We start from the raw sequence: 27,170 nt of genomic DNA on the forward strand, positions 1-27,170 counted from the left end.
GGTGGCACAGTGGTTAAGTGCTCAGCTGCTAACCGAAAGGTCGGCTGTTCAAACCCACCAGCTGCTCCACAGGAGAAAAGATGTGGCAGTCTGCTTCCATAAAGATTACAGCCTTAGAAACCCTATGGGGCAGTTCTACTCTGTCCTATATATTGCTATGAGTGGGAATCGACTCGACTGCGGTGGGTTTTGGGCTATTTTACAGATGAGGAAATTAAATATCAGAGAGGTTAAATCGTTGGCCCACGCAGTTGAGTGGCAGAGCTGGGATTCAGACCCCTATCAGTCTGTTTCTACAGCCCACAGACTCACACCTGGCCACACCGACAGCGTTAAAGTCAGTGGAGTAATCCACACCAGAAAGGGCTCAGGATCACGGAGCTTAAACCAAGGAGAGGAGGGGTGGCCTGGCATGGGGTTGGCGGGGTGGCCCTGGAATGCCCTAGTGAGCATGGCGAGCCAGTTGGTCAGAGGGGGCCCTGGGCTGAGCCTCTCCAACCAAGCCCAGCCCTGCCATCCAGGATGTGCTGGCACAGCCTGTAGTCATCTGTAGTCACTCAAGAGGAAACCAGAGGCTGAGCAGTCTACGATGGTGGGAACTCAAGGTCCCTGCAGGGCTCCAGGAAGCAGAGGCGCCCGGCCCTCCCGACGGCCTGGAGAGCCCCAAGGTGTGCCGCAGACTTCTCACCCAACACGAGCTGGCAGAGTTCTTGCTGCATTCTGGTGCCCTCCGATGGCTAATTCCGGAACAGTCTCAAAGTCTCAGTCACCTGTAACAAGCTTCCTAGCAGCAAAACCCTGGAATCAAATCGTGGGGCCTCATTTATTCTAGAAGTTTAATCACGTTTAAAAAATAACAAGAAAAAAAGTTTAATGCAACAGTGGTAAATGTAGTCTCTCCTCTCACTTCTTTCCAAAGTTAACAACAATCTTTGACACAGAAAATGTCCCTAATGCAGACTTTGTCAAATTTGTCCAATCACAAGATTCACTTGCTTGTTAAAAATACACATTCCGGGGTTCCATTTCAGAAGTACTTAATCAAAACATCCAGGGAGAAGTTCTTAATCAAAACTCCAAAGACATGGCCTGGGAATGGGCATTTTATCAGCGATGACCCCCTCCATCTCAAGGGAATTAACAGAATCAAGCTAATTGGGGAAACTCAGTTCCAGGCATCCGTGATGTTCCCAATGCAGCTCTTCCCAAGGAAGTTCTTGACCCCAAATGGCCTCAGAGACTTGTCAATGCGCTTGGGAAGGAGGCAGGTACTCAGGAAAGACACTGGGCTTGGAGGCGGAAGATCTGGCTCTGCAACAACTTCTGTGGGCTCTTAGGTTCATCACTTAACCTCCGGTGTCCAGTCCTCCTTCGTAAAGTGATCTCCACACTTACTGCCTTGGTGAGTTAATGGTAGCCTCCAAGGAACTGGCAAGCATGCAACTCTCAGTGGTGGGCTACAGTCGGCTCGCACTGGCTAGCAAGAGCTGACTGGCCGCATTTCAGGATTTTTTTGAGTCAGATATTAAAGCTTTGATGGTAGCTTTAAAATGGGTCATAGTGGGAGTATTTACACCATGAAAATTGGCAAATGCTACAAAGTAGTGCTTGTTTCCCTCACAGAGCTGGTTTTTGGCCACTTACCAGCACACCACTAAACGCACAGAAAGGTTGAGTTCTTTTACATCAAAGGACATTATACAAATGGAAAACCTTGGTCTCGGTGCAGGTCTGGGCAGGAGGAAGTGGGTAACAGCTTCCTCCCCCACCCTCAGCTCACAGTTTGGCCGTGACAGCTGTAGGACTCAGCCTCAGCCTCTTCTCCAAGGTGCACTAGGGATCACCTCTAACAGCCAGGCCCCGGTAGACAGATTTGACTTGAAACCCCAGCCCACTACCCCAGTAGATTCTAAAGTCCTTAGGAGAGCACGACACTTGGAGGGACATCAGGTTCTCCTTGCCCTGCTCTTTCATAACTGAGTAAGAGATTCACAGGATGGGATGTAATATCTGTGCATCAGGAGAAAGGCACTGGATTGGCATAGACATCCCTTGAGGTTGGTGGTGGGATCTCAATTTGACCTTATTAAATAAGGACCTCTATTTCTCCCTCTTGAGAGAGAAGCCACCTCTGTCACACATGATGGTGCCAAAACCAAGGCCTGCAGAGTTTTCCTACATCTCAGCGTTCACAGCTGACTTTAAGCTGCTCTTTTGAGAATACAAATGTTAACACTCTGAAGCCAGACGAACAAGAGGCAGCTGATCCAGGTGTGGCTGGCACACAGGAGCTGGGCATATACAAGAGGAGCATCTGTGGAGCACTGCCCCCACCCCTCCCGCCACGATCTGTCCATCCCTTCCTCAGCCCCAAGCCTTAAAGTGCATGAGAAGGGTTAAGGAGGCTTCTGCTCTGAACCTGCCCTCCAGGTTCCCTGGATACTGATAAGACAAAAATTGAGCATGTGTAGACCCAGCTATACACCTTAGACCGCTTGAGTCTAGCTAGGATTAGAATTGTCCTCTTGTGGGGAAGGAGGCCCTCAGGATCCATGAGGCAATCAATCAACAGCTTCTTACTGCTTTGTTTAAGGACCTGTGGGGTCTCTCAGGGCTATAACATGATCTGAGCCATTATGATCTGGTCATATGGAGGCTATCTGTATCCAGCCAGGAGGCAAGTTCAATAATGAGGCAGGACAATTGCATGCAGGAGAACAATGTGATTGATTGGCAGAGACGTTTTGAGCTCAGAGGCGGAGGTCTCTATAACCTGGAGGGGAGCTGAAAGGTTGCTAGAGACATGATCTGGGGTTAAGGGAGGGCAAGATTGAGGAACAAGGGGTAGTGGATCAAGGAAAGACACTAGTCTCTGTCTATAAAGGGGCACTCAACACTGGGCTAATTTGGCTGGAGTTAAGAGGACCAGTTGGAGGTCATTTTGGCAAGGTAAGTTGAGGTCACACTGGGAAGGCTAAGAAGTTCAGCATATGAGAAGAGGAAGAATATTAACAGTGTATTAGTTTTCTAATGCTATGTAATGAATAACCACAAAGGTAATGACTTAAAACAACACCCATTTATTAGCTCTCAGTTCTGTAAGTCAGAAGTCGGTGCACAGTATAAGTGGGTTCTCTGCTCAGGGTCTCACAAAGCTGAACTCAAGGCATAGTATAAGTTTGGGGTTCTCTTCCATACTCATTGAGGTTTTTGGCAGAATTCAGTTCCTTACAATTGTAGGACTAAGGCCCCTGCTGTCTTGCTGGCTGTCAACTGGGAGACATTCTCAGCTTCTAGAGACCACTTGCTATTCCCTGCCACATGGCCCTCTCCATAGCATGGCAGTTTGCTCCTTAAAAGCCAGCGGGGGAATTTTTCATGCTTTGAATCTTTCTGATTTCAGCAAAGACCCAATCCATTTTAGTGGATCACCTAATTATGCCAGGCTCACCTAGGATAATCTGTCCTCTTCAGCCGATTAGTAATATAATCATAGAAGTGATATTCCATCATATTTATAAGTTCTGGACTTACTCAAAGGGAAGGGATTATACAGACCAAGACTCTGGTGGTCATCTTAGAATTCTACCTACCACAGAGAGTTTTGAGCTTTTCGGTCACATGATAAAATCTATTTTTGGAACCTAGCAGCAGAGTGGAATATGGATTTGAGGAACAAAATGCTGGAGTCCAGGAGACCTTCCAGGAGGCTGTGGTCATTATAGAAAACAAGTGTTAGGAAAAGGATGGGTAGACAAGTTGGGAAGACATCATAATGGATAAATTGACAGGACCTGCTGTCCTTCTGCCTGGAATGCTATTCCCCTGCGTCACCTCACGACTGGCTCCCTCTTACCCCAGTCACTTCTGTGCCCACTCTGTGTAAGTTTGCTTCTTCTTTTCCTCCTCATTACCCTCTAACACATCACCCAGCTTATTTCTTCCATGGTACTTTTCATTTTATGATAACATGTTTGTTTTCTTTTTTATTGTCCATTCTCTCCACTCTAAGGTCAATGAGGGCAAAGACTATTTCTCTTTTGCATATCCCTGTAATTCTAGAACCTAACATGGGGCTTGGCATATAGTAGGGACTCAATAAGATTTGAATGAGGGGTTAAATGAATGAGGGAGCAAATGATAGGGGAGGGTCAAGGGAGAGTCAAAGGCCTGAATGTTGGGTCTGGATGCCTTGAACACTAGAAAGAAAAATCAGGAAGTGGAACCAAATTAAAAGGTGTGGGGAGATGGGGAGATCTGTTTCAGATATCTTGAGTTGGAGATGATTGTGGAACAATCGTCCGAGTAAGTCCAGCTGAAGTCGGAACTGTGTGTGAGGAGCTGCCACATAAAAGCCAACAGTGTCCAACAATAATAAGGAACTGCTTTGGCCATCTAAAAAGCATGAAAACGAGACTTTACACCCCCACTGGATACTACTCAGCTCTACTTATAAAACCTGCTACTTGGAATAGTTTATCATTAAGAGAGTCCGAAGTTAAATCCTCTTTGGGCACAGTTTTGCTATTGTCTTAGGAACTGTGAGAGAAAAGAAAGCCATACAGAGCGCGTGACTGCATGGCTAGTCAAGTTCTCCAGTGATCTAGTGTTGCTATATTAACTTTTTTTACTCTTTCTCCCTTTCTCTGTACCCCCACCCCACCCCAATGAGTTCTTCATCTACCTTTTCTCAATCTTTCTATTTTCACTCAAACACTCTTTTCTCTCTTTCTTCAACTAAATTCTTTTTCTCTTACTATAAGTATCAACATGATTAGTTCACCAGTAACCACGTCTTTCAACTTGTGTTTTGGATAGTTCCTCATCCTTTTTTCATGCCTGTCCTCTCGCCTTTCCTTTTCAGGTATACTGCAGTGGTCATGCCCGTTCACTACCAGCACGGCACAGGACAGAGCTCCTGCCGGCGTGTGGCCCTTATGATCACAGCCGTCTGGGTACTGGCCTTTGCTGTGTCCTGCCCTCTCCTCTTTGGCTTCAACACCACAGGTAACCACAATGGCTCCACTCCCAGTGCCCATGTGATTCGCAGCACACCTGAGTGGCAGTGAGTGATGCTCAGCCCTGAAATTCCTGACCTCTGGTCAATGTACTTTGTAATCAAAAGAGGATGCCATAGAATAAGCAAAGTCTTGGACTTTGTTAGTTATAAATAAAATATAAGGCAAATTTCATCAATTATTGGCACAGGGGTAAGAGGTTCTGCTCCAATTAATGAAAAGCCTGACTTGTTGTTGTTGTTGTTGGGTTCTGTCGAGTTGGTTCCGACTCATAGTGACCCTATGTACTACAGAACGAAACATTGCCCAATCCTGCGCCATGCTCACAATCGTTATGCTTGAGCCCATCGTTGCAGCCACTGTGTCAAACCATCTCGTTGAGGGTCTTCCTCTTTTTCACTGACCCTGTACTTTACCAAGCATGATGTCCTTCTCCAGGGACTGATCCCTCCCAGCAACATGTCCAAAGTATGTCAGATTTAGTCTCGCTATCCTTGCTTCTAAGGAGCATTCTGGTTGTACTTCTCCCAAGACAGACTTGTTCATTCCTTTGGCAGTCCATGGTCTAGTCAATATTCTTCCCCAACACCACATTTCAAAGGCATCAATTCTTGTTTGGTCTTCCTTATTCACTGTCCAGCTTTCGCATGCATATGAGGTGATTGAAAATACCATGGCTTGGGTCAGGCACACCTTAGTCTTCAAGGTGACATCTTTGCTTTTCAACACTTTAAAGAGGTCATTTGCAGCAGATATGCCTAATGCAATATGTCATTTGATTTCTTGACTGCTGCTTCCATGGATGTTGACTGTGATTTCAAGTAAAATGAAATCCTTGACAACTTCAATCTTTTCTCCGCTTATCATGATGTTGCTTATTGGTCCAGTCATGAGGATTTTTGTTGTCTTTATGTTGGGGTGTAATCCATACTGAAAGCTGTGGTCTTTGATCTTCATCACTAAGTGCTTCCAGTCCTCTTCACTTTCAGCAAGCAAGGTTGTGTCATCTGTATAATGCAGGTTATTAGTCTTCCTCCAATCCTGATGCCCCATTCTTCTTCATATAGTCCAGCTTCTGATTATTTGCTCAGCATACAGACTGAATAGGTATGGTGAAAGGATACAACTCTGACGCACACCCTTCCTGACTTTAAACCATGCAGTATCCCCTTGTTCTGTCTGAACAACTGCCTTTTGATCCGTACACAGGTTCCTCATGAGCACAATTAAGTGTTCTGGAATTCCCATTCTTTGCAATGCTATCCACAATTTGTCACGATCCACACAGTCAAATGCCCTTGCATAGTCAACAAAACACAGGTAAATATCTTTCTGGTATTCTCTGCTTTCAGCTACGATCCATCTGACATCAGCAATGATATCCCTGGTTCCATGTCCTCTTGAAAATCCGGCCTGAATTTCTGGCAGTTCCCTATCGATATACTGCTGTAGCTGATTTTGAATGATCTTCAGCAAAATTTTGCTTGTGTGTGATATTAATGATATTGTTTGATAATTTCCACATTTTATTGGATCACCTTTCTTGGGAATAGGCATAAATATGGATCTCTTCCGAGTCGGTTGGCCAGGTAGCTGTCTTCCAAATTTCTTGGCATAGATTAGTGAGCACTTCCAGTGCTGCATCCATTTATTGAAACATCTCAATTGATATTCTGTCAATTCCTGGAGCCTTGTTTTTCGCCAATGCCCTCAGTGCAGATTGGACTTCTTCCTTCGGTACCATCGGTTCCTGATCATATGCTACCTCTTGAAATGGTTGAACATCAACTAATTCTTTTGTTATAATGACTCTGTGTATTCCTTCCATCTTCTTTTGATGCTTTCTGCATTGTTTAATATTTTCCCCATAGAATCCTTAACTATTTTCTTCAGTTCTTTCAGCTTGAGAAATGCCAAGCGTGTTCTTCCCTTTTGGTTTTCTATCTCCAGCTTTTTGCACATGTCACTATAATACTTTACTATGTCTTCTTGGGATGCCATTTGAAATCTTCTGTTCAGTTCTTTTACTTCATCATTTCTTCCCTTCCTTCAGCTACTCGACGTTCAAGAGCAGGTTTCAGAGTCTCTTCTGACATACATTTTGGTCTTTCTTTCTTTCCTGTCTTTTTAATGACCTCTTGCTTTCTTCATGTATGATGTCTTTGATGTCATTCCACAACTTGTCTGGTCTTCAGTCATCAGTGTTCAACTCATCAAAGCCATTCTTGAGATGGTCTCTAAACTCAGGTGGGATACACTCAAGGTTGTACTTTGCCTCTCGTGGACTTGTTCTAATTTTCTTCACTTTCAACTTGAACTTGCATATGAGCAATTGATAGTTTGTTCCATAGTCGGCCCCTGGCCTTGTTCTGACCGATGATATTGAGCTTTTCCATCGTCTCTTTCCACAGATGTAGTCGATCTGATTCCTGTGTCTTCCATCTGGCAAGGTCCATGTGTATAGTCGCCATTTATGTTGGTGAAAAAAGGTATTTGCAATGAAGAAGTCGTTGGTCCCGCAAAATTCTATCATGCAATCTCCGGCATCATTTCTATCACCAAGGCCATATTTTCCAACTACCAATCCTTCTTCTTTGTCTCCAACTTTTGCATTCCAATCACCAGTGATTATCAATGCATCCTGATTGCATGTTCGATCAATTTCAGACTGCAGAAGCTGGTACATTCTTCAATTTCTTTGTCTTTGGCCTCAGTGGTTGGTGCATAAATTTGAATAGTAGTCGTATTAACTGGTCTTCCTTGTAGGTGTATGGATATTATCCTATCACTGACAGCATTGTACTTCAGGGTAGATCTTGAAATGTTCTTTTTGACTATGAATGCAATGTCATTCCTTTTCAAGTTGTCATTCCCAGCACAGTAGACCATAAATGATGTCCGATTTAAAATGGCCAATACCAGTCCATTTTAGCTCACTAATGCCTAGGATATCAATGTTTATGCATTCCATTTCATTTTTGACGATTTCCAATTTTCCAATTTCCATACATTCCAGGTTCTGATTATTAATGGATGTTCACAGCTATTTCTTCTCATTTTGAAAAGCCTGACTTACCCATATTTTAAATGTCATTGTAATCATTTGACGAAATGTACTAGTTAAAAAACTAAGATATTAATGGGTTCCAATAATCTGGTGAAATTGTTTTGCTAATGAAAAATGACAATTCATAATGTACCTACAATTCAAAATAACATATCATAAAAGTCCTGAGGTTAAATATATATTTCTAACTTTTTACTCAATAAGAATCATTTCTAGCATTTGGAACTAATATAGATTCCCAAATTACTGAGTATTTCCTATATTTTAATACACAAAAACTCTGGCCATGGTGGTTGGCACATGGTACATCTTCTATTGAATGGATGGATGCATGGATAGATGGATGAACAATGTTTATATCTGAGATGTTTGGGATATTAAGCATTCACTGCCAAATTTACACTTTATATGGATCAGCGTCTTCTGTGTCTGTTCCATGTCCATCTTCCATCCCCAGGAATTTCATGTGTTGAATGAAAGCTATTAGAATACACTGAAAAGTTACAGGTATTGAAAATAAACATTGAGGTTTGCTAAGAGAGAGCTGATTGCCTTGAGTGCTGGTGTTCATCTGGATTTCTTATTCTGTCCATTTGCATTGGTGCATTAAATTTCTGCTGTGAATTCCTACTGTGTCGCAGGTTCATGAATTTCTGGTATGCATATACTAGTCAAGATCCCTGGGTGGTGCAAATGGTTTACACTTGACGACTAACCTAAAGGTTGGTGGTTCTAAGCCACCCAGCGGCACCATGGAAGAAAGGCCTGGCGATTTGATTTTATAAAGATAACAGTCAAGAAAACCCTTTGGAGCAGTTCTTTGTAACACATGGCATTGCCATGAGTTAGAACAGGCTCGATGGCAATGGGTTTGGTTGTTATATACCAGTCAAATAACCAAGTCTAACTTACGAATAGTTTTAAAGAAGTCATTTGCTGGACAATGATTTAGAAGTCAAAATACACTTAAAAAGACCAATAGAGGCTCTGGAGTCAGAAAAACCTAGATTCAAACTCTAGCTCTGTTACTCACCAGCTGTGTTACTTAACTTTTCTGAGCTCAGTTTCCTTATTGGGAATTTTGGAATAATAATGCAATGGAGCATAAACTCAAGCAAATTCAACTACCCAGATAAGTTTTAAAAGTTTATTTTTATATGGCTTCCTACAAATAAGCCGAGCAACTTCATCTCTACAATAACATGTTGCATATGAACTCTTTATATGATGTTTCTGTATGTATCATACATCTTTACTTACTATGAAGCATTGTAATAAAACCACGCATATCTTTTTGTGTAATTTGGGGGATTTTCAAAGCAAATTTTCACTCTACTCATTGACTTTAGAATATAACCCCTTTCATATGATGTAACTCCACTCTACCTCCTTCGTAGAAGTTCTTTGCAATTAAGTGAGAATTAAACGGGAGAATGTACGTGGAAGTGCCAAGTACATACCATCTGCTCAAGGTCAGGCTCGTTTCTCTGCTACGTAAAAGGTTAGGTAGTCAAGTCACCTAATCAATATTGGTTAACCCAGAGTGTTCCTAAAATATGATGTTATTATTATCTTTGCATTATCCTTTTCACTTGTTACTTTAACTGAATGACCCTTCACACACACACACACACACACACACACACACACACACACACACACCAGAAACGGTGCAGCACTGGAATATCATTTTTCATGAGTGTTAAATATTCTTTTGGGGTTAGTCTGATAACTAAGTCACCTTTTGTAACCTTGTTTCTACGTGAAAATGCATTTTAAGCTGGGATTTGTAATATAAGGCTCTCACTGTCACTGTGTGGCTTTCTTCCAGGGGTGAGTGTGGTGCCTCTTACTCATTTGTGGGGCTGAGAGACAGTCTTATTCTCACAGACACACACACAGACAGGTGACATTTAAAAGAGTCTCAAATCCGACATTAGACAGAGTTCCCAGTTAATGTCAACATCTAAAGTGAAGAAGAATGATGAGCTAATTGTAGAGTTGTTGCAACCCATGAGATCATTATTGCTTCAGAAACAAAACTCAGAAACATCTTCCCTAAAGGATTTTCAAATACAGAATTGAGAAGACACGAAGGGCCCCTGACTTAGCACGTACGCTCTCACTTCTCTCTCATCATTCTGTCTCTCTCTTACTTTTAGGTTTATTGATTGCCCTATAGCAAGTCCTCCACTTATTCAAATATGTGTCAGTGTGTCAGGTCCATTGTAAGAGGCCAATGGATATTAGCTGGTGTAATTGCTGTGATTATTATTATTTATTGGAAAAGACTTCCGTGCTTCAAAATTTAAGTATGCACCTGCTCCAGTGAAGATCTCAACAGTGGTAGTTCTGCTGGTGGTTGCAGAGGAGATCAGCCATCTCTTCTTAGAAAACTGTTCAGGGAATTAGTGAGCGGAATTCAAGGTGAGGAAGCTCAGCTATCTTTCTCTGCCTTGGTCTGACCTTCACAGTACAGCTTCATTGTCTTGATAGATGTCAATTTCTCCAGCAACCCTCCCATCTATAAGGACACTCCCAAGTTCATTCTAAACCCCAATACAAATAACTTCTCTCAGCTATTTTTCCTAATCTCTCAGTGAAAATTAGAGGGGAAAAGGGCAGGATACTGCCAACACCTGATACTGGAAGGGGATGGACTTTCACTCAGAAGTGTAATATAAAAAAGAACTTTCTGATAGAACTCTTCTTTTAATGAAATCGGCTGCCACATGGAATTGTGATTTGCCAGGGAACAGGTTGAACTTAAGTCTCTTCCAAAGTGGAGTTGCTCTTCTTTTCTGGATGCATAGATAACACAGGATCTTGGGTCACAGAGAGTTCCAAGAATATGGGGCTTGGCTGCCCAGAGCAGAGGCCAAGCAGTCTGGGCAAAAATCACATCATCAACCTAAGAGCAGGGGAACATGGTGTGTCAGTGCTAGAAGAAGCCCGAAAGATCCCTGAATGAGTAGCCCACCCTTTCATTTCAAAAATAAGAAAAATAACTATTATTTAAATTAATACTAAATCAGATAGGTATTGTGTGATAAGAAATTCTAGAATTAATAAGCAATGTCTGGTGATAAGGGTTTAAGAAACATTCAAGAGAGGAAAAACTCAAAGTTAAGAAAATCCTATTACCTGGCTTAGTTTTCTATTGAAAAAGGCAAATGTTAATGAGGCAAGACTCAATCTACAGGATTAAGTTGTATCTTGAGTCAATCTCTTTTAAGATATAGAAGAGGGAAGTGAACAGAGAGGAGAGGGACGTCATACCACCAAGAAAGAAGAGCTGGGAGTGGAGCATGTCCTTTGGACCTGGGGTCCCTACACTGAGCAGTTCCAAACCAGGTGAAGATTGATGACAAGGACCTTCCCCCAGAGCTGACAGAGAGAGAAAGCCTTGCCCTGGAGCTGGCGCGCTGAATTCAGACTTTTAGTCTACTAGACTGTGAAAGAATGAATTTCTCTTTGTTAAAGCCAAAAAGAAAAAAGGAAAAGAGAAATGGAAGCGTGTGAGCACTTGATTTTAGTAATAGAACACCTTACCTGGCTTTCAGAACATTGAAGCTGGGGGCGCTTGGTTTGAGAAGCATAAAAGGGTAACAGACTCATCCTAAAATCAGATTCACCAGGATCTCCTGTCTTTGGAAACAAGTTAGGGGTCAAATCCTTTGATGAGTCTGAAGTACATGAAGTACAAGTCAACCTGCTTTAGGCCTTGCTGTTCCCATCACTATGGGGCTCAGGTTCCCAGGCTAGCCCACAAAAGCCTCTTAGAGCCCTCTATAGAGCTATTTAGTATTTATATCACCAACCATAATGCCTTGAATGAATGAATGAAGCAGATGAATCCTTGTCATCATCCTTTCCTCCTTAAATATTGAGATAAATTGGGATAAAGAAGCCCTAATATCAGAGAATGAGGAGTAAGCTCCATGTCCTCCCCCACTATCCTCCAGTCCAAACCCAACCAAAACTGTCACCGTCGAGTCGATTCCAACCCATAGCGACCCCAAAGGACAGAGTAGAACTGCCCCATAGGGTTTCCAAGGAGCACCTGGAGAATTCGAACTGCCAACCTTTTGGTTAGGAGCCTGAGCTCTTAAGCACTGTGCCACCAGGGTTTCCTCTTCCAGTCCAGTGGCTGCTTACAGAATAATTATTTGTACACTTTGCTCACTTATTCAACATTCATGTATTCATTCAATAACTATGGTGCTGAAACCTTTCCACCGTGGGTGACCCTGCTGGTATTTGAAACTCTGGTGGAATAGCTTCCAGCATCACAGCAACACGCAAGCCACCAGAGCGTGACAAACTGACAGACGAGTGGTGCACTGAAGGCATTGGTGACAAACAAGGCTCCAGGAATTGACGGAATACCAACTGGGATGTTTCAACAAATGGATGCAACCCTGGAAGCACTCAGTCATCTATGCCGAGAAATTTGGAAGACAGCTACCTGGCCAACCAACTGGAAGAGATCCATATTTGAGCCCATTCCACAGAAAGATGACAACGGAATACTGAATACCAGGAGCTGCCAATTTGGTGACCACTGTTCAAGGCTTTATGAGCCATTTCCTAAAGGATGCCGACCAGGCTCTGGTCTTGAGATCACATTAATTTTACCCCCTCTGGTGGTGAAGTGGTTAAGAGCTATGGCTGCTAACCAAAAGGTCAGCAGTTCAAATCCACCAGGTGCTCCTTGGAAACTCTATGGAGCAGTTCTACTCTGTCCTGTGAGTCAGAATCGACTCGACAGCAATGGGTTTTTTCGATTTGACCCCAAGAGAAGCAGAGAATTTGGGAGTAGGACATAAAGATTCTGATGGCAGTATAGTCTCACCGATCAATGAGCACACCATTTCTGTCCTTCTTAGTTCTTAGCTATTGCTGCCTTCTCTCCCCCACAAATATTGTTGCCATAAGTCTCTCTCCAAATTTCCATTCCAAATGAAATTTTTTCAGTTTAAAAAACTCAGGGGAAGTAAATAATAATAGTAAATAAACAATAATAGCTATCATTGATTCTTATTTATTCTCACAACCATTGTAAAAAAAAAAAAAAAGTTGCCGCCAAGTCAATTTCGACTCATGTTGACCCCATGTGTGTCAGAATAGAACTGTGCTCCACAGGGTTTTCAGTGGCTGAGTTTTTCGAGGTAGATCACCATGACTTTTCTCCAAGGCATCTCTGGGTAGACTCGAACCTCTAACCTTTTGGTTAACAGCCAAGCGTGTTAACTGTTTGCATTACCCAGGGACTTCCACAGCCATCATATGTGGCAATAATTTTACCCTTCTTTACAGATAAAGAAACTGAGGCATGGCACAGTTAAGTAAAGGCCTAAGGTCACACAGTCAGTAAACGGCAGATCTAGGTCTGCACTGCATTAGTCTCCTAGGACTGTGGTAACAAATTACCGTAAACGTGATGACTGAAAACAACAGAAATTTATTCTCTCACAGCTTTGGAGGCCAGAAGTCAGAAATTAAGGTGTTGGCAGGGCCACGCTTCCTCTGACGGCTCTAGGGGAGAATCCTGCCTTGCCTCTTCCAGGTATTCCCGGGCTTGGGGCTGTATAACCCTAGTCTCTGCCTGTCTTTACATCCTGACATCTTTCTTTTCTGTGTCTGTGTCATGTGGTTCCCTCTGTCCTTTTCTTATAAAGACACTGTCACTGGATTTAGGGCTCACCCTAAGTCCAGGATGATTTCATTTTGAGATCCTTATCTTAATTAAATCTGTAAAGACCCTTTTTCCAAATGAGGTCACATTCACGGGTTCCAGGTAGACATATGTTTTGGGGAGCCGCCATTCAACCCAACACACACATCTAGGGCTGTCTGGCCTCCACTATACTTCAGAAGATTAAGAAGCAGGATGAAGGGCGCATGTGGCTCCTGCCTACTCTTGATGCCTCACGCTGGTACTATATCGTCCAAGGCCAGATTCGAGTTGGAGATTGTCCAGTGTGGCTGGCAACAGCTGATGCTGACAGTGCTCGATGAATTGCAAATGCACCATGTCCCAATGGTAGAGGGAGAGTCAAAATCACAGAAAGAACATTGGCTTTGGGGTCAGACTGACTGGAGGAACACATCCTGCTTCTGCTGCTTTCAGGCTGTGTGACCTCGGGCCACTTACTGACCCTCTCTGAGCCTTAGTCTGCTCATCTGAAAGTAGAGATAGAAATAGCACCTGACTCACATAATGTTGCCACAATGATTAGATAAGATAGTGTGTGCAAAGCCGTTAGCACAATGCCTGGGAGATGTTAGTGCACTTCCCTTTTCTCTTCCATGACGGGGCAAGTCCCAGGCCCCATTCTGTGCAGGAGGAATCTCAGCACCTGCTAGTGAAGGAGGAAAAGGTACAGGGCCTCCCCAAGAAGGAGTGGCAGAAGCATTTCAGGATATAAACCAGGGACAAAGACCCTCCTCAATTTGCCTCCATGGTGACAATGTCCTTACCGACCCCCTTCCCTCTCACTCCTGACCAGTGCTGGGATTCCCTGAAAAACCGAATTGCCTGTCTTGTATGCAGGCACCACTTGCCCTACATCCCGGATTCAAAACTAGTGACCTGGGCATTTACAGCAAAGAAGTCTTCTTCCTTTCATTGCACTCCAAGAATCCTTTCATGCCACCTCACCAGCAGGCCCTCTTCTGGAAGGTGCATCCCTCCCGGGACCCTCTGCTCTGTGGTGCTCCCCCAGCCTCCCATCTGCATTACTCTGTGTGACACTTAGCACGTCATACAGAAGGGATCGTCTGTGTCGACTGTGAGCTCCTTCAAGGACAGAAATGCTGTCTTACTCATCTTTGCAGCCCCAGCGCAGGGCAATGTCTGCCATGTAATTATTGGTAAATGTTCTTTTTAAGTGGACTGCGAGTAATACAAAGATGAATTAGAGCTCCTGCACTCAAGGAGCTGACAACGTAGGTGTCTGCGTCTGCCTCCCTCTGTCCTCACTACACAGGCCATGTATGGTGATTGCACAAAAGAGGCAAAAGTAAAGTGCACGAAGGAGAAAGACCTGCTTCAGACTGAGAAACTCGAGGATGTCTCCATGATGAGACAGAATTTGAGCTGGGACAGGATGAGGTTGTCGGTGGGATGAGCAACTCTGCTTGTCAAAGCTCCATGTGGATAAGAAGGTGGACACACCACATGATACATGGGGCCATATTTTGTGCTGCCCACTGAAGTCTAATACTTCTCCCGGGTCTGCAAACAGCTTTATTGTCTCTCCTTCTCTCCCCACAGGGGACCCCAGTGTCTGCTCCATCTCCAACCCTGATTTTGTCATCTACTCTTCAGTGGTGTCCTTCTACCTGCCCTTTGGAGTGACCGTCCTCGTCTACGCAAGGATCTATGTGGTGTTAAGACAGAGGAGACGAAAAAGGATCCTCACTCGGCAGAATAGCCAATGCATCAGTGTCAGGCCCAGCTTCTCCCAACAAGTAAGCACCCGGGAGGGGGCAGAGGGAGCACAACACCCACCCCCACAGCCTGTAGTGGCACATGGTTTTGCCTGTACATTGCACATGGGAGACACAGATCTGAGACCTACCCTCTCAACTGCTGTATTGGCTGTACTTTGGAGGTAGGAAATCCAATCTCAAGAGTGCATTGACAGTCTTCTCTACAGCCCACCTTACTTGGAAAGATGATAAGCTAGTTTCTGGGCTTGTTTTGCTTCCCTTCGAGGTCTTTCATTCTCCATAAATAGCCACCAGTTCAGATCTCCCAAGGGCTTAAGGGTTTCATGTGGCAGTTGTACCATGCACTGCTGGTAGGTTCCCAGGACTGACTTATTGTCCAGGCTGCTCATGTCAAGAATCACTGGGTTCCACGGAAACATTTTTTCCTTACTAATCTGTCCCTGTGCCAAGGCAATGACCAGCTGATGGTATGGGATCCCAATGATAGCATTTTATTGGGTCTTTCTAGACTCTGAAAAAGAAAGTCATTGCCTCAGCACCGATCTTCCAATTGCTTGAGCTGTGAATTTGCTTAGCCTAGTGCCTGGCACAAGGTAGTTTACTCACAGTATACCCGAAGCATGAATGGATGCATGTGGATCACTTAAAATCTGCTAGGGATAGTGGGAATACTATACAGCCTTTGCATTCATGGAGCTTAGAATATAGATAAGTACATAAAACTCACCTCCACTCAAAATTAATCAATGGCTCAAAACCAAATTGAATGTTTGCTAAATGTGAGGGGAAGACAATTAAGCACCCCGATATTAAGTGCTGTGTACATTATAAGAAGAGAGATCAATATGCTCAAGAAAGAGCTTCACAGATAGAATAAGAACTGAATTTGACCTTGAAGGCAAGTCCACCTGGGTGTCTAGGTCAACCTTTGATCGCCTGAGTGAAGTTCAGACTCCCAAAGTTGAAGTCCCCAAGACTTAAACAGAACAAGACTATTGGTTCCCATAAAATAGGAGATCAGGACCCACATCTGAGGATATAAACATATTTCATTCAAAGAATTGCTATCTACGTAGCTCAACTATGAAGAACTTAATCCACAACTGACTATTTTTCCTTCACCCTACCCTAGTCTACCTGTCTTCGGCTGCACCCCATTCGGCAGTTTTCATTAAGGGCCAGATTTCCATCAGATGCCACGGGGAAAATGGTAAGTAGGCTATGTCTTCGGCTGTAGGAAAAGAATAAGAGACTCTTTCCCAATATGCCAGCTTGTGCTGATTCCACTCCCACCCCAAAATGGAATCTTGGCCCAACCCTACACTTGTGCTATTATATATGCCAGATCTGAAATCCTGCCTGATTTAAGCATCAGAAGAGGTAACACCAAATGATATTCAGAAAGCAGATGACTATTGGGCTAGATACCAATGATTGGAGCCCAATGACTATTGGATGTGGTGTGAAGATGCCATCTAGAGCCACCTGCATTAAAGAGAACAGAGTGTCAATGAAACAAACATGGACGTAGATGAGGAAAGTAGAGAAGGGAGCTAATGTGAGAAATTCAAGACTCTGAATGTGGGGAAAGCCAAGACAACTTCATGGCCACCCTGAACCTTGCTCTCTGAAATGCAGCCAGCCCTGCCTCTCTGTAGCAACCATAGTGCAGAATGGAGCCTGAAGATATTAAATATAAGACCAGTATTGCATTTCTCTGAACTACAAAGCTGTTAGGAATAAAGCCCCAAAAACCCACAATGATGAAAGCATGAGCCTTGTCCAAACTCTGTGTAGTTAACCAACCACTTTTATACAGGCCTGGTGTAGCCAACTCTGCTGTAAATAATAAAAGGTAGATAATAGACTTAAAGTTGTTTATAACAGATAAAAGGTCTGAACAGCTTCCAAGGTCAAAAGGAGGAAAAGCAGTGGCTACAAAGGAAGAGACTGGAGAACCAAGAGGCTGGCATTACCAGGAGCGTGAAGAATTCGATTCTGACCTGCCATCTGGGAGTAGAGTGCTCTGCCACCCCGACCCCAAGGAAGCCAGCATCTCCTCATGCCAGTCATGGAGGCAATGATAAGAGGTTGCAGAGAGGGCAGAAAAACATACTCACCAATGTAACCAACGTATAATTGTGGGATAATCACTTCCTTCTATAAGACTGAGTCTCCACATCTTTAAAATGGATATAGTGTGTTCTAGATCAGTGTTCTCAAATCTGAGATTCCGTACACATTCCCACTATGTCTCCAGGCCCCTAGTTTCAGGAATAATGCATTAGAAGTTAAATATTGTCACTTTTAGATCGCTAGGTGCCAGCTCAATCAAAAACACAGGCTCTGAAGAAATGTGTCAATAATTTCATTTATTTATTCATTTCATCAACAAATCTTGGTTATAAAGTGATCATTCAGATAAAACAGAATATGCTTATATTAATGATTTAAAAATCTGATCAAAAAGAAAACAAAATTATCCTAGAATATCTAAGAATACCTTTGTGGATCAAGTTTTAAAAACATTAAATAATTTCAAAGACTACTTTCATATATTCATTTGTTCATTCAAAAAATGTTTTTGAGTGTGTACAATGTGCCAGAACTGTGTATCTGGAAAACTGTGATCCCTTGATCTAAGAAAAAAACAGCAGAAAACTTCCCATACCGGTGAGGGTTCCTGGTTGCTAATGCTGGCTAACTTATGTAGAAAAGGAATTTACTGGAAAGCTGTCAGGTAGTTCACAGACTCAGTTACAAAGCTGACGAGCAGTTTCAGAAGATGTTGTTCATGTCTAATGAGAAATCTGCTTAGGAGACCTAGGACACTGGACACTGAAGGTCACCATTGCTAGATGAATTCTGATGACTCCTTGCTTCACTAGCTCCACATCAAGGTCTCAGGTGGGAATCTCTGAGTGACTGGGCTTGGTTCATATGCCACAGCTCTAGCCGCCAGTGTAGGGGAAGAAGAGTCAATATCTGGCCGTCATGGGAGTGGGAGCTGGAGTGTCCAGCCTCCTGCTAAAGTTTGACACAGTGTCTGGGTCTTCAAATATGGAAAGCAGTTCAGATGTTGGGCACCCCCTCCAAAAAAGGCCAGACATATCCACACAACTTCAGTATTATACTCACAGACACAACTCATCCCAAACCCATTTTCCCAACTTCTTTTCTTACCCAAAGAATGATGGGAAAGAAGACAAGGAGCAAAGTATCCCCTGGAATATATATTGCTATAGTTAACTCTACCCCAGCTCTGCAAATACAGGTAGAACCACGACACTATCATAGAGGGGCCAACTCAAAAGAGATGCAAGTAAGACAGGAGAAGAGGAGGAAGAGCAGGGCAAAAGGCTTTTATGGCTCTTTTCCAACCGTAATTGGCAGTCAACCCCTGAGCTATGATCACTGATAAAGCATCAGTTGATCCGTGCAGAGGGAAGTTTTGAGGGAGTAGTGGGAGAAACCAGAGAGTGACGGGATCAATCAGATAGCCAAGAAGGTAGAGTGAGAATCTTCAAAACTCTCTGGCTCCCTCCCAACTCTAAAATTTCAAAATTTTCCAAGATTAATTGGGACTTTCTCCTTCTATACACAGATAAAATGAATATGTTTCTCAATAATTAAGCTTCTTTTGCTTGTTTATTCCCTAGTCACAATATTTTATGACAGGTATCAGCCTCAGTAACAACAACAACAACAACTGAATAATAATTCTGAGCATCCTTAATGATGATAATAATAAAATAATAGTTTCCACTAATTGAGATCCTGTGGAAACCCTGGAGTCATAGTGGTTAAGACCTACAGCTGCTGACCAAAAGGTTGGCAGTTCGAATCCACCAGGCACTCCTTGGAAACTCTATTGAGCAGTTCTACTCTGTCCTACAGGGTCACTATGAGTCGGAATCGACTCGACAGCAATGGGTCTGCTTTTTTTGGTTTATCAGATAGTTTATATGTCTCATTTTATTTAATCCTCACAGCAACCATTATAAAGGAAGTATTATCATTATGCCCATTTTATAGGTGAGTACACCAAAACTCAGAGAAGTTAAGCAATTTGTCCAAGTTCATCCAGATCTGTCTGTTCACAAAGCTACTCTTTATGATACACTACACTATACTCCACGACACTACATGGCTGTGAATATCTGTTCTTTTAAAGGGTTTGAGTCTGTGTTCTCCTTCATTCCTGCGCGACCCGTTATAAGACACTTACTCTCTCTGAACTTCATGGCTCTAACGTGTAAATTTGATAACAATAAATAAGAGTCAATTAATAACATTAATTAAATGGTTACTTTGTATTTGTTCCTGCATTAAGCATTTTATATATATATATTACCTCATTTAATCCCCACAATAACTCTGTGAAGGAGATATATACATTACTGACCAGTTTTACAAATGAGGCACAGAGATATTTAGTTCATTTGCCCAAGGGTCTATCTAAGTGGGAAAGCTGAGATGAATATCCTGGAGTTTCTTTGTTAATTTTTTATTATTAAAAATTTCAAAAAAAATTAAAAAGTAGAAAGACAGATATAACAAACCCAGTAGCAACAGCCAGCTTCAGTAATTATCAACTCCTGGCCCATCTTACTTCATCTCCACTTCCACCACCATTCATACTCCCCCACTGGAATGTTATGAAGCAGATCCCAAACATCATATCAATTCACCCATAAATATAAAGGATAAGGGCTCTTTAAAAAAAAAAAAAGCATAACCACAATACCACATCATACTAAAATTTAATAATAATAACCTAATATCATTAAGGAAACCCTGGTGGCACAGTGGTTAAGAGCTCAGGCTGCTAACCAAAAGGTTGGCAGTTCGAATTCACCAGCTGCTCCTTGGAAACCCTATGGGGCAGTTCTACTCTGTCCTATAGGGTTCTATGAGTCAGAATCGACTCGATGGCAACAGGTTTGGTTTGGTTTTGGTTTCAATATCATTAAAAGGAGCCCTGGTGGTGCAATGGTTAAGCATTCAACTGTTAACTGAAAGGTCAGCAGTTTGAACTCATCCAGCGGCTCTATAGGAGAAAGACCTGGTGATCTGCTCTCATAAAGATTACAGCCTAGAAAACCCTATGGGACAGTTCTGCTCTGTCACATGGGGTCTCTATGAGTCAGAATAGACTCTAACAACAACAACAGTGTCATTAATTATCGAGTTAGTGTTCAAGTATCTCCAATCATTTTATGAATGTTTTTACAGTTGGTTTATTTGAAACAAAATTCAAATAAGGACCTTAATTTGCAACTAGTAATTATTACTATTGCTATTGCAATTTATTTGTTCAAGAAACAGAGTCATTTGTCTTGTAAAGATTCCCACATTCCAGCTTTTACAGCTTGTGGTACCTGGTGGTGCAGTGGTTAAGAGTAGCTGATAACCAAAAGGTCGATAGTTTGAATCCACCCGTCACTCCTTGGAAACCTTGTCAGGCAGTTCTACTCTGTCCTATAGGGTTGCTATGAGCTGGAATCCACTCGACGGTAATGGTTTGGTGTCATACAAAGTGTTCCTCTGTAGACCCAGGTCATTCTAACTTGAAAAGGCCAGCCTACAATCCTATGCTACTCTCCTCAAGAGGCTGTTGTTCTCAAATATGCTATACGTGGAGATGCTAAAGTCAGAAGCAGATTTCGTTTACCAGAACTTTCCGTGGTTCCACCACTCTGTCAGGTGCTCCCTCTTGCAGGTTTCACACAATGATGGTTTCCTGTTCCTTATTTACATTCTCTTTCCCTTTCAGGAACATTCAGATGATAAAAAATATCCCCAGAAATGTGAGGACCCTCTCTTGTCACACCTGCAGCCCCTCTCCCCTGGCCAGGCACACAAGGAGCTAAAGCACTATTACAGCATCTGTCAAGATACTGCCTTGGGGCAGCCAGGTTTCCAAGAAGGGGAAGGCGATTTGAAAAGAGAGGAGAGGACTGGGAACTCCCTCAGCCCAACCATGGCACCCAAGCTCAGCTTAGAGGTTCGAAAACTCAGCAATGGCCGGTTGTCAACATCCCTGAAACTGGGGCCCCTGCAACCTCGGGCAGTGCCACTCAGGGAGAAGAAGGCAACCCAGATGCTAGTCATTGTACTTGGTAAGTCTGGGTCAGGTTGGCTTGGGTTGGGTTGAGCTGGTAGAGGTTGTTAGAGTAACCACATTTGATTGAAACTGGAAATTCAATGACTATAATATTTATAAAATGTTGAATTGAAAAGCGTTTGTGTATAAACGTTAACTCTGGTGGAAATTCAAAAGACCTAGATTGAAATTTGTAAACCTAAAAGAGTCACCTAACTGAGCTGTGTTTTCTTGTCTATCATATGACATTATCATGGATAAATCAACTAACAAATAAGATAACAATTTAATAAAATTTTCTGGCATATATTGGATATTTAATAAAAGCTTACTTTTTTAAAAAAAATAAATGAAAAAAGAGGGATGCAAAACACTGCTGTCATATGGTATGAGAACAACTAGATTATTTGAAATGCAGAGAAAGAGACTGAAAACAAATTCACCAGATGTCAAAAGTGATTGTCTTTGAATGGTGGGTGGCTATTTTCCTTCTTCCTACTCTTCTGTATTTGTCAAGTTTTCCATAATGTATAAAATCAGGACGAATTTTTACAGAAGAAGATAAACTTTATTTAACAAAAGAAATAAAAAACTGACAAGTCTTGGGTACCGTATTGGGTTAGTGAAGGCAATTCAGCCTGTTCAGTGTCACTGACAAACCCCATTCCTCGTCCGTTAGGGACTTTACTAGATCTCCTAGCTGTGATCTCCTCACCCTCAGGAACTGTGTCTACTGCATCTGTAAGGTCTTCTTCCCTACCACAGCCTAGGATCATGTCTTGCATGGGTGTACATTAAATAAATATCTGAATTGAAATGAGAAACAGAAAAGACTAGTAAATAAGTCCCTATAGATCAAACGAGAAAACTGGTTCAGGGTCAAAGGCCTTCAGAAGTTTGTTGTAAAAATTAAATGGGTATGGGATAAAATAGTCAACTGTGAATCATGTAGTAACAAAAAGGAGGAAGCAAATGCCTTACCCAGTTTCTCTCTTCATTTGCAACCTAGGGACCTTCATTGTCTGTTGGCTGCCTTTCTTCCTGACCCACGTTCTCAATACCCACTGCCAAGCATGCCATGTGTCCCCAGAGCTTTACAGTGCCACAACGTGGCTTGGCTACGTGAACAGCGCCCTCAACCCCGTGATCTATACCACCTTCAATGTCGAGTTCCGCAAAGCCTTCCTCAAGATCCTGTCTCGCTAAAGGCGGAGAGAAAGGATTACTCCCTGTGCCCACCTGTAGCTGCCGAGCCATTGGGCCACCATCCAGGGCCTGCTCAGACACACTATGGGGTGTCCTCCAGTACGTGGTTGGAAGAAGATTCCTGGAGCCAGGACATGCCTGCATAGCAGATGTAACCAACTGCTCCCTCCAAAACAGAATGTTCTACCTCCCCAGTTAAAATCTGACTTCATTCTGGCAATCTTCAAGTGGTGAGGGCCTGTGACTGATAAGCAATAATTCAGAAACAAGCTGATAAAACATGACTTTACACAAACAAAATTGTCATCAGAGGCATGATTCATTACAGTGAAGACAAAATGAATGGATTTCATAATTCTCAACTTGCCAGGGGGCCTTGACATCTCAGCCAGTAAACCATCTTGCAGAACAGACAGTCTCTCTGCCTTCAGACCTCTGATTGACTGTCACACTAACCTTGTACCGGTGTGGGCTCATTCCTCCTCAGTTATGCGTTTCTCCTTCACTGTATCCTGAGACATGAATGGCAAGGCCAGCGCTTCTACCTCTGTGTAGAGTCGAATTGGCTATATTTGGTGAGAGGGATTTCCTCATCCCATGGAGACACTGTCCCACACTGGGACCTGGGCTTCGTTTCAAACTTTGCTCCCCTTGTATGTCAGCTGTAGTTAAGAAGGTCCTTCGATTCCATTCACTTGCCCTCTGAGGCAGTCTCAGAGTCTGAACTTCCAGAGCAATTCAAGACGGGAACGGTAAATGATAAAGGAAGGAAAATTCCTGCTGTAGTATCATTGTTGAATCTTGTGGTTCAGAACATGCTTTACATATGCTTTTTCATAACATTTTTCTACCCAGGACATTTCCACCTCCTGCTTAACAGGGACTCAATACTTTCAGATCCCTGAGACTAAGAATTAAGTGTGTATTAAGTGCCAGTCACCTCCAGTTGCTTGATATACAACCAAGAATAAGACAGCCTCTGCCCTCAGGGAGCCCACTGCTCCTCCTGTTTGCCCATTTACTTGTCTAAGGATGGTGGGGCCTCATCTAGACTGCCAGAGGACCTCAGAGCTGAGGGCACTGGCAGGGTGGCTTCCCACAGCCATCACATGGACAGCCTCTGTAAATTCCTAGTATAGATTCTAAACTGCACGTCTCCGACAATTTAGACTAAAGGTATACTAGAAACAGCTTGTAAATGTCATTCAAAATACATTTAGAAGGAACTTGAATGTTCTCACCTACAGAGCTATTTCTTATTGATTGCAGAATCAAGATTCAATTTATGAACAATTTACAAAATGCTGTCATTCTCAACTTCAATAAATTACTTCTAAGAGCTGTTAGGACAGAGGCATGACTGATACCTGCTGCAATGCTATTAAAACTTTAAAGTGCACAAGAGCTTTACAAAGAATCCTAGGCTGCCCTTGCCCCATCTTTCTTCCTCTAACCCATAAGTGTATAATAAAATATACAAATCCCCAGTGACTTAGTTACCTGTTACTCCTGAATGCTTTCAATGCCAGAATTTAAAAAATGTTATCATCTATAACGCTGCTTACATTGTAACTCGGTAGGAAAAGTCTGTCTGCCCTGTCCTTCCTGTATCGTGTGCCACTCTAGCTCAGTAGGTTTTTGGTGCAAGCAAAGCTGGGTACTGACATAATTAAGTATCTGCAGAAGCAAAAGCACATGATTCCTAGCCTTTTCCATGCAAAATAAAAACAAAACACTGGGACAGTCAGGTAAAAGTCCATAGAACTCCATGCTGAAACCTGAGTTCTAAAGGTAGAAGCATAGGCAGCAGTAGTATTTTTTATATTTGTGAGAAAGAATGATAGTAAATGTTTTGGATTAGGTTTTTGTTTTTTTTTTTTTTTTGACATCAAGTCATTCAACCTTTTTGAGAACTTTAGAAAGACAAACTCTATTTTATAGACGAGGAAGGTGAGACAGAGGGAGGTTAAGAAATCTACCCAAGGTCACACAGTTAGGAAGTGGGATACAGGATTCAAATGCACATCTGTCTGCTTCCCAAGTCCATGCAATCAGCCACTCTGCACACTGCCTCCCACCAGAGGGTAAAGATCTGAGGAAGGGGGAATAAGGGGAAGAAAAAGAACAAAGAGCCCCAGGAAAGCCTCACCCTACGCCATCCTATTCCCCCAGAGGGCTAACAGGTGGAGGGTGGAGGGAGAAAAAGTCAGAACAAAAATCCCTGGTAAAGCGTTACTCTCCCCCACCTGCCTCCACCCCTAAATTTTCCTAAGAACCCAGCCCAAGGCATTAGTCTCACTCCCCTGCCAGAGTTCAATTTCTAAACTGGTTATGGTAAGAGAGGGGGACAGTAGCATGGGAAATCCATACTCTATTTTTATAGAATCATGGAGTGGTCCTTAGAGAGTATTTGTTCTACCCGCTCCCTCATTTACAGAAAAGGAAGCTGAGGCCCAGAATAGTGGTCCCATAGGTAGTTAATGACAGACAAGCATTCAGATCGGCTGACTCCAGTTTACCATCAACCAAACCAATGGCTGCCAATTCGATTCTGATTCATGGCAACCCCACATGGGTCACAGTAGAACTATGCTCCATAGGGTTTTCTGTGGTTGATTTTTCAGAAGTAGATAGCCAGGCCTTCCTTCCAAGGCACCTCTGGGTGGAACCGAACTGCCAACCTTTTGATTAGTAGCCGGTGAGTTAACCATTTGTACCACCCAGGGATTCCTACTTTACCACAATGCCCTATAAAAACTGTATAAACTCCACCCAGATACAAGGAGGAACTCATACAGTCATCTCTACCAATTAAACTCCAAGGCACCTTTTCCCTGTTGTTGTTGTTAAGGTGCTGTCGAGTTGGTTCCAACTCATACCGATCCTATTACAGCAGAACAAAACACTGCCCAATCCTGCGCCATCCTCACAATCATTGTTATGCTGAGCCCATTGCTGCAACCACTGTGTCAATCCATCTCGTTGAGGGTCTTCCTCTTCTTCACTGATCCTCTACTTTACCAAGCATGATGTCCTTCTCCAGGGACTGATCCTACCTGATAACATGTCCAAAGTATGTGAGACATAGTCTCACCATCCTTGCTTCTCAGGAACATTCTGGCTGTACTTCTAAGGAAGACCTTTTCCCTAGACAGTGTCAATTGTCCCCAATCCTGGAAAACTTCTTCTTCCCAGAATTTTCTTCTGATCCAGGAAGAGCCTCCCAGGTGTATCCCTAACACATCTCCAGGGCATTCACTTCAGCCTCTTCATCCTGGGACCCTTCGCTCTTGTTCTACTTCTAGGAACCCCACCATGAACCAGCACAGTACCCTCGGGGCTTGCTACTTTCAGAACTGCCATAGCCGAAAATCTCAGGAGAGATGTTGTCCTGGACAAGCAGGGCAGAGTTCCTTGGGGACAAATCTGTTTTGGAGCCCAGAAAGGCATTGTCATTGTCCATACTATTTGGATGAAATCTAGACAAGACAGCAATCCACATAGATGACATCCAACATTCAACTCCAAACCCTTCTTCCAGGTTACCAACCTCCAAAACTCCATTCATTTACTCATTTACTTAGTCAATCACTTAATCAATAAATATTGATTGACCATAATTTATGTACCAAGCACTGTGCTTAGTGCTGGGAAGCACCATTGAGGATGACATGGTCCCTACCCCAAGAAGAGACTGTAGCTCAATAGGGGAGGTAGCATTTATGTGTACAGTCATTATCTGCTGTTGTCTATGGTAAGGGGCATTTATGGTGTTTGGAAGCCCTAAATTCAGCTTCGTGGATCAAGGGAAGTCTTCCCAGGACAAATGTTATCAGGGCTGAGACCTAAGCAAAAAGAAAGAAGGGTGCTCCAGGCAGAGAACCTCTCTGAAAGACTAAGGACAAGAACAAGCAAGAAACACTAAGGAATTTCAAATAATTCCATCTGGCTGTAGAGAAAAGGCACTGGGAGGGACAAGACGGGAAAGGAAAGAGTCTCATTTTTGGAGGCCTCCTCCAGCTCTGCTCAGGTGGTAGCTATTCTGATAATAACTTCTTTGGAAGATCTCATTCCCTAAATTCTAAATCTTGCCTCCTGTCTTAGTTACCTGGTGCTGCTATAACAGAAATACCACAAGTGGGTGGCTTTAAAGAACAGAAATTTATTCCTCACACTTCTGGAGGCTAAAAGTCCAAACCAGGGTCTTGGACATGTCAGTTCCTTCTATGGGTCTCTCCTGGTTTCTGGTGACTGCCAGCATTCTTTTGCTTGTAGATGGTCCTCAGATGGCATCTATCTTCCCCCTGAGTGTGTC

General features: G+C 43.0%; 1 protein-coding gene across 2 annotated transcripts in view; it reads left to right on the forward strand.

The window, feature by feature from the left end:
- Positions 1 to 22,983, forward strand: part of DRD3 (dopamine receptor D3) — a 65,703-nt gene extending 42,720 nt beyond the window's left edge. Inside the window, exons 3-7 of one of the 2 annotated variants that reach the window (XM_023728855.1) lie at positions 4,865 to 5,007; positions 15,365 to 15,561; positions 21,383 to 21,518; positions 21,618 to 21,665; positions 22,659 to 22,983. In XM_023728855.1, the coding sequence (XP_023584623.1) occupies positions 4,865 to 5,007; positions 15,365 to 15,561; positions 21,383 to 21,518; positions 21,618 to 21,665; positions 22,659 to 22,855 (721 nt within the window). In that variant the 3' untranslated portion in view covers positions 22,856 to 22,983. Of the gene's footprint in view, positions 1 to 4,864; positions 5,008 to 15,364; positions 15,562 to 21,382; positions 21,666 to 22,658 lie in introns of both variants that reach the window. The other variant, XM_004373669.3, reaches the window with a different exon arrangement.
- The last annotated feature ends 4,187 nt before the right edge of the window (positions 22,984 to 27,170 follow it).

Source organism: Trichechus manatus, unplaced genomic scaffold (genome assembly GCF_000243295.1).
Source record: "Trichechus manatus latirostris isolate Lorelei unplaced genomic scaffold, TriManLat1.0 scaffold00026, whole genome shotgun sequence".
NCBI classification, from domain to species: Eukaryota; Metazoa; Chordata; class Mammalia; order Sirenia; family Trichechidae; genus Trichechus; species Trichechus manatus.